Genomic DNA, 13,448 nt, shown 5'->3' on the forward strand with positions numbered 1-13,448 from the left:
AGGTCACTGCTGCTGTCATTTTCACTTCAGAATAAATTCTCAGAATCTTTCATGTCTAAAAAATCTAGCTCAGAAAGAAATGCATATAAGTTTAAAAACAATTCATACAAGCCCACCTTCACCTCATCTGCAGTCACCTTTATTTTCCTTTGTATCACAAATGTTGTGACACTGCTTTCAATTACTTTATCCTGAAAGACTTGTGAAATCAGAAATATTATTGAATTGTCGAGATAAACTAGTATGTATGAGAGGTTTTTATCCAAGAATAATCTGTCCAAAGGGCAGAGATGATGGTTATATGAAAAAAAATAACAGCTATCAGCTGGCAGAAAAGTAAAGAAAAGAACATACTTGTGACAGCAAGTTGGAGTAATTAGATGTAAGAACGACCTTTCTAGAGTATCTGACTCCTGCAGGATGAAATTAAAATTTAAAGTTCTGCTGTAAGAATAGGTATTTTAAATACTGTACTTAGGAAAACTGCAGGCCTCTAGCAGCTCCAAACAGTCTTTACCAGGAGTTAGTCTGGGATAAAAACAACCAAGAGCAGCAGTTTCCCACTTCTGCACAGCTGGCATTGTAAACAGTGCATGGTCACCCTCCTCTCCAAGAAACACTGAAGAATATTTCTTAACTCACCTATGCTATAGGTGAAGCAAACCCCTGCATTTTTTCATATTTTCACTGCTGAGTGTATGACAGAATAATAGTCAGAACTATCCCGAGTCCCCCATTTTCTTCCAGCTGCAGGGGGACATGCTCTGGGCTGACAAACAAACACTGATAGTAATAAGGACCATCCCCACTATTTTAAAGGGTCTGTACATGCAGAAAACTGGTGAAGAGAGAAATGGCTTCTTTGAAGGAGGACTTAATGAAACCTTGCTTTAATCAAAAGATGCAATAAACATAGAAATGATAAAACAATATGTGCAATTACATTTTCTTGAGTGATACATGGCAAAAAAAAAATACAAAAAAAATCTCCCCCTTTTCATTATCAATTTATTTGACTGCAGTAAAAGTCATGCTGAACAAGATAAAACAAAACAAATGAAACAACAAATCAATATATTAACACATTTGTAATCTCTTGAGAAAACATCTAAATGTGGGGCAACATTAGGGAAGCTAAATTCTGGCTAGAAGAGGTAGACATTAACCCCAAACAGAATCTTCTAATATGGCAATATCATTCCTGAAAGGCACTTAAAAATGTATGCAAACATATTCTAACATTACCTATTAGTTTATTGTTCAACTTGTTTGGCAGAATTGCTAAAGATGGAGTTCATTCCACTCCTCTTTTGATAGATAAGACTAAGCACCTACCCTAAGCCAACTGTGTCACTCCTGCAGGCACTGGAGAGACATGAACACATCTGGAAGGTGATTTATTCCATCCTAGTTAAATAACTAGGCGTGACTAATATAGTAAATAATAATAAGTGATTTGAATATCTAAGCACCTAGGATCAATTTTCTTACAAAATACCTTTTATCTCTCCATTGATTACAAGTAATTTGAAAACAAATTACTATGTTTTATCATGGCTTCAGGCACTACAGAGGTGGGAGCTTTGAAAGACAGCTTTCCCCCCTGAGCTGGGTTACTGATACTGTGAACCAAAGTCTATAAAAAGTTGGGGCAATTTTAAGTATTTGTGCTTGGTAATGTAACGAATGCACATACTCAACAATGGAGTGAATGCACAATCTTATTCATGTCATGAAAAAACTACTCCTCAACATGAATCTGCTGACTCAGGGGAGTTAAACCTATGTGTCTGTGTCCTGGTGGCTTAGCTGAAGATGCTGAGAATGAGGCAGGGTATAGACTTCATCCTGAAAACACACATCTGCCTCACACTGTACAATAAATCATGTGATGCTACTTTAGTCTCCACAGGGGTCTAGTTACATTAGATCAGAAGCACAGCTGAGAAAAAAGCCTCCTCAGCTCAGCAACTCCACCTCCCCCGCAAGCCCTGCGCCAGCCCACCCACACTGTTAGCGCGCACTTCTGCAGCTCCTGTCTCTCACCCGCAGCTCCTGTGCCTCAGCCAACTGCAACCCTCAGCTAACTGCACTAACAGTTCATCAAAATTGGTACATCCGTCCCAATGCTTCAGCTCCTGACAGATTTTCAGTTCACTGAAGGTTAATACTCATCTTTGTATTTCCTTTCATTAATCTAAGCAAGCAGTGAAGACTCTGAGCTACCACAACTCTCCAAAAAACTACCACAGAAGAAATGGATGAATATATTTCCTTTGGGACTTGTATTTGTTTGCCATTAGAAAGCATTCAGAGCTGAAGTTATTTTCTGTGACTGAAAAAAAAGGTGGTTACAGCTACCACATTCATCGCAAAGCAAGTGTCAATCTCTGAGGAAAAAAAAATTGTTTGAGGAAAATGCCATGTGCCTCAAAGCCTGTAAAACAACCAGAATACAGAGCAGCATGGGCTGTAAGGAGCAGTAGCCTACAGAACATTACAGGAGTAAGGAAAGGTCCTGGCAAAAGTGAGAAGGCAGCAGGGAAGGTAAATGTAACTGATGTTGACAGGGTGATCTAAGCAGAGGCCTCTTTATCTAAGGAAATGTGCCAAGAAAGGCGTACTTTCAAAAAGAATATTGGAGTTTATGGAATTCATCTGTCAGGAGTCTGGTAAATGGTACTAAAAATCACCTACATGATGCACAGCAAGGTTTTTTGATATTTTTCTTTTTTTTCCGGAGTCCTTTCCTGTATGTATTTTATCCAAGTGTTGATAACAAATGAATATTCTTTCATGCAAAGCACACACAGAGACATCTTGGTTTTTTTTACAGAGAACAGAAAACACATGTTCACCCTCTAAGAAGATGCATCAGTTGTGATTAGGAGATAGTGAAAGAAGAGGCAGCATCACACCTGTAAGCCAAAGCATGCCAATCCATACTGCTGTACTATTTCACTAAACTGAAAGATAAAATAGTGAAGGGAATGATTCAGTATCTTGCTCATACATCACAAGAGGAAATCATCATTCTGTGCCAACACTCTGATAATTAAGAAAATTATAAACTCTGCTGTAGCCTAGGAAGAAACCCCAGCAATCCACACTCATTCACTGACACAATTTCATCTGCAATTTTTTAGTATTAATGAACATAAAATATTCTGGGAGTTTGGTATCAGTATCAGAGACAGACATGCTTTTCAACCCTCATTACTTCAATTATTCTTATTTATATAAACTTTAGCTTATATAAACTTTAGTCAAAGGACAAGGAACCCACGTAGGAAGTTTCTTTAAAATGTAAGATATTTTTTGTTCTTACTTTACCACAATATTTCCCAAAGTCTTTGCCTTCACTGGTTTCTTATTTTCATCCAGAATCATGACTGTAAAAAAATAATATAGGAAGGAAACTCAAGTTTAGTAGTGTATTTTTAGGTGGAGGAAAGTGCCTTTATGGGTATCAATTTATGTCACACTTCAGAATGGCAATACACCAAGCAATAAAAGGAATTTGGGAGTGCCAAACTGGATAATCTCATGACTTTATTAACATTTAGCCTTAAGTACAAAAAGTCTTAAATAAAGTTTGTGCTTTGGAAACAGAAATAGCACAAAGTCCCAAAATGGAAAAACACAGAACTAAGAAGTATAAGAAGCTTTCAAACTGGAAAATCTAAACTTCCACATAGCAAAGGGCCATTAAGATACATGACAAATACAAATAAAAAATATGTGGGTAACATGAGCAAAAAATAACAACCAAGATGACTGTAAATAAGTATATCTGGTTTTCAAAAGCTCTCAGCAGATTGAGAAAAATATTCCTCAGCTAACAAGGTTCATTGTAGTCTAGCATAAAGAGATCAAGTAACTCTTGAACTACCCAAAGCTCACCAGCAGGACAACAATCAAAGCACAGGACAGAATCCAGACTTCCCAAATGAAGCCTTTTCCCTGAATGACACTTGTCCACCACCTCCAGTGAAAGCAACATATCCCAATACTGAGAGTTCTGAGGAAATCATCTGACATATCCTCTTTTGTGCAGTTATCTGGGAAATGATGCTACTACAACCATTCATTCCATCTGAAGGTGTGGACATAAGAAAGGAATGACAGATACCAGCTTGGACTATGATAATGGAATTACATAAGGTGAAGCAACTAAATCATAATAGAACAGGAAGGGAAGATTTTGACAGACTGATAAGGATTACATGCTTTTTGAAGCCTGCTCAAGCAATGAAAGCAATGTTCAGCTGGATCTACATCTCCACAAGTAATCTTACACTCTGTATTACAAAGTTCCAGAGGAAATAGGGAAAAGTGGATGACAGACTTCTGACTAAAACTCTGCTACAACTTGAATGAGCAATATCATATCCTATCTCTTTAAAGAACACCAATATCTGTAATTTACTACTTCTGGCTGAAGCTACTCCTTCAAAGATGACGGCAATTTTAAAGTAACTGAAGAGCCTGCTGGAACCAATATCTCAGCACCCAGTATGTACACAAGGCCAGTTTTACAAAGACCCACTTGTGCAGCTGTCTGTGTTTTCTCTCCTCTGTTTATGATACTAAGTAAAATCTAATCAGTAACTGTTTCATCAAGGTACCAATCCCAGTATTTATTGCATATTTCAATGTAGAAAAATTTGGCAAAGTGAAATACTATGCTGCTCACTCCTGAATTACTGAAGAGCTGACTTTTTTTTTCAAAATATGGGACCTGCTTCAGTCTGAAAATGCAAATGCACTGAAATTATCTGCAAAGTTTCAAGTAGATCAAGGCAAAAACACAGTATAATGTCTGGTTTAAGGCAACAGGCAACAGGCATAGAAATTAATATAGTATCTTGACTCACTTTTTAAAGCAATTTGTCACTGCATTTTGATATTTTAACTTTTATTCCCTTTTTTCTTAAAAATCAGCAACAAATCAGTTTCTTTTCAGGAATATGTAATAGGGTAATAGGAAAGAACTTGTATGTGATTAAAGAAAAAAAGTAGATCTTGTAACTTGATATTGCAGGATGTCTACCAGCCATTAAGAGTTGCATGTATAAACTGAAACCACAGTATCTTCTAACTGGCATAAGGATCTCCTCTAATAAATATAGTAACAGCAGGAAAACACCATCAAACAGAAGTGGGTGACAGCAAGACAGCAGCCAATATAGAGTAATTTTAAAAAAATCACTAGTTTGTGAATAGCTGCATTACAGGACGTATTTGGTCAAAGACTGAAAGAGGTAAAATTATTCCATAAATCTTCAGTGAAAATCAGTGCTCATTTTTTGTTTCCTTTATAAGGTATGCTAAAGACACATCCTTCATTTTCTTAGAAGTTCTTTACTTACACTAGTCAAATGTTCCAAAATATTCATCAGAAATTTTTATATTCTTGCTACTCATATTTCTTCCTAGTCCTGACTGGTAACATGTGTGATGCAATTACATTCTTTCACTCTTTCCTACTTATTAGAACTCTGGAGAAACTTCACAGCTTTGTTTTTATGCTGTTTTTAAGCTATTGCTCATCTTCATGCCATAACTGTAAATGCCAAAACCAAGAGCTGCTAAAAATACTTGGGGTTTTTTTGAATGCTCACCACCACTTACATGTATTAAAAGAAAATAACAGCTTAGATGTTTCTCACCAATGATGTGAGAATTTCTCCTGAAGACCACTTGATCTTTAATGTAATTCTTTTTCAGATTTCAAGTAATTCTTGAAAATTGTGTTAAAATCAGGGTTCCCAGATATTTAAATATTTTGCATTCTCAATCCTGTAGCTGCATCCCTACATGCAAATACATTCCAGACAATGAGTGCACATCCTTTCCGTGCTGGTCTATTGCCTATCATTTCTCCTGGCTGGAAATAAAAATGCTCCACAGGTTCTGAAAGATTGTTTGCTTAACAACTCTCTCAAATTGTGTAAGAAGGGCCAAAGTGCATGTAGAAGTATAGACGAGTAATGTGTCAAAGTGTATGCTAGCCTTTTCATATAATAAAGGCAGAAGTAGTTGATTAATTTTCTTGAAGATAACTCCAAATTTTTTATTCACAATCACATTCCACAATACACAAGAAAAAAAGGAAGGAGGAAAATATCTTAATAAGACTGTGATTTTATTTTTCTACAAGATATAACAGTTAAGGAGCACCTACTCAGGAATCCAAGCAATGTCCTTTCCCAGTAACATTTTTAGCGGAGTCTTACCATTATATCCTGGCACTGGTTTTCCTGCCTGTCCGGGTGGAGGTGTTGTAGAGTTTCCCAAACCAATGCAGGAAGCCGTAATTGCAGAACCAGATTCTATTAAGAGAGCACACATATCATCAGTAAGGCTAGATTTAGTTCCATTCAGTAATTACTAGTTTTAAGATTTCTGATGCTCAGCACATCAAAATTAAAAAAAAAAATATAAAAATCCTAGGCACACAATGAAGATTTAGAATTCACAAAATCATAGAATATGCTGAGTTGGAAGGGACTCCCAGATATCACTGAAGTCCAACTTCTGACCCTGCCTGCAGAGGACTCCCAAGAAGTCACACCACATGCCTGAGAGCATTGTCCAAACACTTCTTGAACTCTGTCAGGCTTGGTGACTACCTTGGGGAGCCTGTGCCAGTGTCCAACCACCCTGTGGGTGAAGAACCTTCTCCTAATATACAATCTAAACCTCCCTTGGCTCAACTTCATGCCATTCCCTTGAATCCTGTCAGAGGTCACGAGAGGGAAGAGATTGGTACCTGCCCCTCCACTTCCCATTGTGAGGAAGTTGAAGGCCACAGTGACATTTAACCTCAGTCTTCTCCAGGCTGAACAGACCAAGTGATCATTTGCTCCTTATACAGCTTCCCCTCAAGGCCCTTCACCATCTTCACAACCCTTTTTAAATAGCTTTATCTTTTTTATATTGTGGCACCCAAAGCTGCCCCCAGCACTGGAGGTGAGGCTGCCCCAGCTCAGAGCAGAGCAGGACAATCCCCTCCCTTGCCCAGCTGGACATGCTGTGCCTGATGCCCCCCAGGACAGGGTTGGCCCTCCTGGCTTGCCAGGGCACTGCTGGCTCATGTTCAGCTTGCCATTGACCAAGACCCCCAGGTCCCTTTCTCTCCAGCCTCTTACAGCCTGTACACCCAGGACTGCTCCATCCCACATACAGAATTCAGCACTTTTCTTTGTTTAACTTTCTTGTCTCATTTCTGCTTACTCTGACAACTTCTCTATATTCATTTTAAGTGGCCTGATCCTGCTTCCATCTCTTGTGTATTTCCTGGTCACACTTGAGTAATGACACGAGTTCTTAATTCATCCACATAGATCTCTTCCCCCTTTGTCTGATGTCTTGCTCATCAGGATGCATTCTTCTTGAGCCTGGAGGAAGTGTTCCTTAAATATCAATTGGCTCCCTTGAAATCCTCTTCACTGCAGGATCTTTTCCCACAAGATTCTTTCAGGAAGACCTTTAGAGGTTAAAGTTAGCTCTCCTGAAGTCCACGATTACAGTCTTACTGCCCTGTTTCCTCCTTGCCCACTACTGAATCCCACAATGGTCACTACAGCCAAGGCTGCCCTCAACCTTCACATCTTCAACGAAGTTTGTTATTATAAGGTTTATTGTTTGTATAGGCTTGTTTGTAAAGGCTTGCTTGTTATTATACACCATTCCTCATGGGATCCTCCACTACCTGTGTAAGAAAGTTGTCATCAATGCTTTCCAGTAATGCTGACACATTCCTAATTATCCCCACAGTCAGGCAGCTAGAAATCCTTTCCTTCTCATCACCAAAACACAGGAATTAGGTTTGCTGCAGAGAGACAGGGAACACAGCACCCCTGTTAGCCTGATGTACCAGGAACATTGGTGTGGACTGGGAAGTGACAAGCATTTCTCATCAAGAGTCTCAACCCAAAGACCCTAAGGGGAGAAGAAGAATTCCTGAAAATCAGTTTGGGTTTGCCTGAATCTCTAGTACACTGCTAATGAAATCAACAGAAACTTGAAAGGAAACTCCATAGTACCAACTTCTCTGTTTTTCTACCTGCTTTTTGGACAACAGTGACTAAGCCTGAATGAAAGTTCATTTATCCTGGAGATTCACGCGTTCTACAACTCTGTGAAAAGATCTTTACAATTGTTGTTCTTTCTTCTATTGTCTTTTCAATTGTCAACACATATAAAATTTTCATATTTACCCAGCGCTCTAATTTCTAAGCCATAAATTCAGTTCCCACAAGCCAGTACAAATTTTTATATGCATGAAAAAAAACCACAGGGTTTTTGGTACTTGGATCAGATAATAATTCAGAGAGGGAATCCCAAAAGCATCTGCTATTTGTGTTAGATTAACTGTTCCTGAATGCTAAAGATTCTCTATCAATGTAGAATCACAATGGAGTATTGTCAAAGGACAGCATGAAGCTTTGTGCTGTACATTTCTTGGGAAATCAACATACATCTTTCAAAGAGGATGCTGGATTGAAATATCAATTTCCCAAACCTATTAGGAAACAACCGCCTCTTTCTAGGACATTTTTTTATCACCAAGAAAACAGTCTGAGTTGAAAGGGGAATTCAATTCAAAATCCTCCTGAAAAGAAATCATCACTTTTCAGAAGAACATAAGATTTTAAGTACGAAAAAGATATTGCATTTAACAAGTATGCGTAAAACAATTACTGTGTGGCCCTTTATTAAAGGTTCCAATAAATAAAGTTGCTTATGAATCTTTGGTTTCAATTAAGGTTAGTTTCTTTACAATTCAAGTCAGGATTTGCATGCAGGTTACAAGATTCAGGTCTGAAAAGTTGACAGTAACAGTCTGAAGAAGGATAACACTTGTCAAGTGTACATTGAATTCCACCTATCCCTTAAATCAGGTTTCTGCATACACCAACAGACACCCCCTACCTGACACTCATTTGTTTACCACTGAAGATTCTCTAAAATTAATGCATAGCACCTAGACACATTTCCAATGTGGAAGACTTTAGGAACTTCCACATTTTTAATGCAAGGAACAGAACAATAGGTCTGACTTATAGTCTCTTTTGCAAACATTTGCACATTAACTGTCCACTCAATAAGCTACCAAGTTAGTTTGCCCTCCAGCTGTGGAATGCTTTTCAGGGACCACCAGATCATAAAACCAATTTCCTTTCTGCATGACATCTTACAATGTGACAATGAAACAGCTATTTAGAAGAGCAATGTTTTATACTGGAAGAACAATGTTTCACAACTAGTCTGGTAAATGTACTCAACATCTGCTCTGAGTTATAATGAAAACAGTATGGTCTACCTCTGAGAATAATGACAAGCACTTCATTGGGGCAGAGAAGACAGTTACTGAGAGATGGTCTTGAAATCAAGGGTGTTCAACTATCCCAAGTCCCTCTTTATGCTTCCTCTTTTCAGGATAAGGGCTAATGTAAAGAAAAAGTCCTTAATAATCACAGATGTGACATTCTTTGTTTTGTCTCACTCTACCAGTAAGTGAAAAGTAGTTATAAAACTATTTTAATATTATTGAAATATACAGTATAAATCTGATAGCTAATGAGTAGTCTGATAAATGCACTTTTATGCACCTTGGAAAACAATTCTTATGCCAGAGAAGGTGCTGCTGATCCAGAAGGAAAAAGTGTAGTCTCCTGTGAGTAGCTAGAGGAGTCTGTCAGTGACTTTATTGATCAGAAAGCTTCCACCTACCCATGTGCCTGACTTGCAGAAGCTGTGCTCTGCCAAATTATGCAAAGCAACAGCTAGTAGCTTCTGTGCTCAAAATCCTCTTGCTCATTCACAGTCAACAGTCAAGTTCAATCAAAATAAACAGTTTTGAAAAAACTCAGAACTTTCAAGATGAAAATCTACCACTTACTCTGTGCCATTTCCATTCCTGATACATTATAATTTCTAGACCATGTCTCATATTCCTCAACATAATAGACTGTCATGCTGCTGAAATATTTGCTTTATTGGTAGGAAATACTTAGGCAAACCACACTGAATTTTTACATTAATATTTGAGCTTGGGCTACACTACATGAGTAATGTAAAGCTGCCTGCTTTGAATTTCTTACGATGCAATGGAGAAGACACAAAAAGCATACTAAAGAGGTAGGAAGTTGTCATGTAGCAGAAGAAAGAAGAAATAATTAACATATTAATGAATTATTAAGAATAATTAACATATTAATGAATGCAATAAATATAATACAAAAAATTCTCACTGTGGCTGTGCTGTTTTGAGACATTCTTCTGGTAAGGCTGACATTTTTGTTGTGGGGAACTAAAGGAATTACTACAGCAGAATACACTGATTAAATGGAAAGGAAGGTCTATGAAGCAGGAAAGCTTCAACTCATTACAAACACATTCACATCACAAGAATGTAGTCTCTGAATAGACTGCTTCCATATGCTCCCTCCACACAGTGGTCATTTTAATTATGCCAGAAAGGGTGAATGATGAATTCAATAAAGTTACAGCAAAATGGTTCCTAGTATGGCAACAACTACTGGGCTTTCTGGAACAGACAACCACAGTACAAGACTAATTACAGGACTCAAAATCTGCATCACAGTACACCATACTGCTTCCTTAAAATAAAACCAAATCTAACAGATATAGTATGCACTGGCAGTGTCCTGAAGATTGAAGGGCCAGATCATCAAGTATTCAAACAGACCTCATTTCCTTCATCCTTCAGCATACAGCTGCACAATTTTCCAGTCAGTCCTTTATCACTAAAAGACAAGCAGGCTTCTAAGTCTCTAACTGCTGTAGCAGTAAGTAGCCTCACTCACAGCTTGGATTCAGCACTGTTAACCCTGAAAAATTGTGTCTAGATAGTCATGCTGCAGGTTGGTAGCCCAAGCACCATTTCAGCCTTTTGCTTACTGATGTTGGAAGAAAATTTCAGATAACTGCTTTAGCCTCTGTACAGTACAGCTCAGCCCTGCCTTCAGAAAGGCCTCTGAAGTATCCATTTTCTAAATGTGTGAAGCTGCTTTCTTCACTGCTTCTCTGGAAGAGATCTACACCAGGATGGTGCATGACACATATCATTATTAATGTGTAAGAAGACCAAGTACACATGGCTGATGTTGGGTATTTAAGTACAAACAATCTGATGCTAATTATCCATCAACACCAAAACAAGGAGATTACACCTGGCCACTATTACCCCAGAGCACTAAAGGGCACAGATTAGAACAGTTTGGATAATCCCAATACCATGTGATGTGCGATACTGCCACAAAAATCCACAGCACTGCTGCACCCATATTATATTGCTATGCCATGATTCTTACCACATTCTAAGATTAAAGGTTAGTGAAAATTACTTTCAGAGCTATAGTAATTATATTCTGACCTTCCCCATCCATTTTACTCATCTCCTCTTCATTTTATTTAGCTTGTCAGCAAATGAAGTAAATTTAATGAAAGAACTTATATTTACTGAAATTCACATCTAGTAATATATTTAGCATGGTACTACATGCAAATTATAACAAAATTATAACTACTAGCAAATTATAACAAAAAATTGAGAGGAGCCACAAGAAGAGAGAAAGGACTGAAGAATCTGAAGAACTGTAAATTCTTAAGGATACCCTGGTTCAGTTTTATCAAGTGTCAGAAAAAAGTATGAAATTAATTCCAGTTCACACACAAAACACAATTAGATTAGATTGAAGACAGTCTAAACAATAAAAATAAAATAAAAATTGAAGACATCCTAAACAATAAAAGGTTTTGCTGGCTAGTAAGGAAACTTCAAAACCTCTTTCATGCATTGTTTGGTATTTCATTTCACTCCTTGTTTCTAAGGACTATGACATGCAGCAGAAAAATTCTTAAACGCTGACTGTAATTATAATTTATTTTTCCTCCATCTGACTGCATTTTTAATTATTCCTCTCATGAATTCAGCACACGCAGCATCAACAAAATAAATATCAGGTGCATAAAGAATAACAAAATTAGGTGAGTAGCAGGAGTCTACCATAGCATAAACCTCAAAAAGCATCAACTTTTAGGTGAACTGTGCAAGTTTGGTGATTTGTAATCAAGATTGTCACACTTGCCTTACAAGGAGCTTTTCAACTCCTTACAAACTTAAATAAAGCTAGAGTAAAGAATATGCAGTAAACAACTGTAAAGAATTCCAGTTACAAAGTTAAGACTTTGCTCAAATGTTATTTAGAGAGACTCTCACATCTAAAGCATCACCTTGCCCATCAGGCTGCTTAAAATTTAGGTTACATTCATTTGGCAGAAGTTCAGAAGAATTTGTTACCTTGAGGTGGCTTCAAAACACATTTTTTCATCCCACTAGTACTCTATAAAATAGAACATAAAACCTCTGGAAGTTAACTGTAATCTTCATGGAAAAGCTGAAGTGTTTTTCATCTATTCTTCACACCCAAGTAAAATTAAATTCGACCTTTCTCTGTACTTGGTTAAACTGTACACAGAACCTTAAAAAGCCCTTCTCAGCTGCCTAATTTCTCTACTCAGAAACAGTAAAGTAGAAACTTCACTCAAAAAACATGGAAAAGAGATATAAATAGAAAATGAGGCAGTCATTTTTTAAAAAGTTACTAAGATTCATGCATGTACCTAAAAAAAAAGGTGACAAAATAAGGTAACAATGGTATTTGAAAAACTGAAGTCCATTTCTCAAAACAGAAAACCATTTTGTTTATAATGTATCTTCTGAAAGGGCCTGTATTTCCATGCTTATTCTTAGAACTGAAGGTCAGAAGAGAAACCAGCAATTATTTTATTCTAAATTCTAAATGCTTTAAAGCACTTGTCATCATAATGCATCTATTCCCATGAAAACATATTACACTTGTGAAGGCCAAATACTTCTAATATAACAGTTCAATTCCTGTATTCAATTCACTTATTTGAAAACAAAATCCTCCCCAAAATTGATTAAAATTCATCCACTTTCACAATTATCCAACCACACAATGCACTTACAAGCAGTGGGGATTGGTACTCTACACAAGGTCTCTGAAGATTTCAAAGTGCATTTAAATGAAATCTCAAAAATAAATATACAAAATATAACTGCAAGGAAGGTCCAACTAGTTTAGTTAAGGGTTTGTGGGCCATGAAAAATATTAAAACCAAAGCAGAAAATAATTTGTTATCACTAACTGGCCAGCCAGTAATAAAGCACCAGAAGTTTATGCATTAATTTTGTAAGTACACCAGGATCCTTTGCTTCCAAATATTATATATGCTATTATAATGTACATCTTATAAGTTGCTTATAGCAAAATCACAGCCAATATTAGAGAACTTTTATTAGAAAGCTTTTTGGTTGTATTTGGAAGATATTAGATGACATGTTTAAAGATACATTAAATCAGGCAACATATCAAATTATATTTTCAGAC

The 13,448-nt window shown here is 37.1% G+C and overlaps 1 protein-coding gene across 5 annotated transcripts in view; it reads right to left on the bottom strand.

The window, feature by feature from the left end:
* The window catches only part of ACSS3 (acyl-CoA synthetase short chain family member 3), a 79,718-nt gene that overhangs the window by 27,822 nt on the left and 38,448 nt on the right, over positions 1-13,448 (bottom strand). For all 5 annotated transcript variants that reach the window (XR_015286508.1, XR_015286509.1, XR_015286507.1 and 2 more), the window contains exons 10-11: positions 6,240-6,335; positions 3,329-3,392 (exon numbers count right to left, since the gene is read on the bottom strand). Coding sequence is in view for 2 of the 5 variants with exons in the window: in XM_086887839.1 (XP_086743965.1) it covers positions 3,329-3,392; positions 6,240-6,335 (160 nt within the window). In the remaining 3 variants the exon portion in view is untranslated. The remainder of the gene's footprint in view (positions 1-3,328; positions 3,393-6,239; positions 6,336-13,448) is intronic.

Source organism: Cyanistes caeruleus, chromosome 4 (assembly GCF_971803275.1).
Source record: "Cyanistes caeruleus chromosome 4, bCyaCae1.hap1.1, whole genome shotgun sequence".
Classification (NCBI taxonomy): Eukaryota; Metazoa; Chordata; class Aves; order Passeriformes; family Paridae; genus Cyanistes; species Cyanistes caeruleus.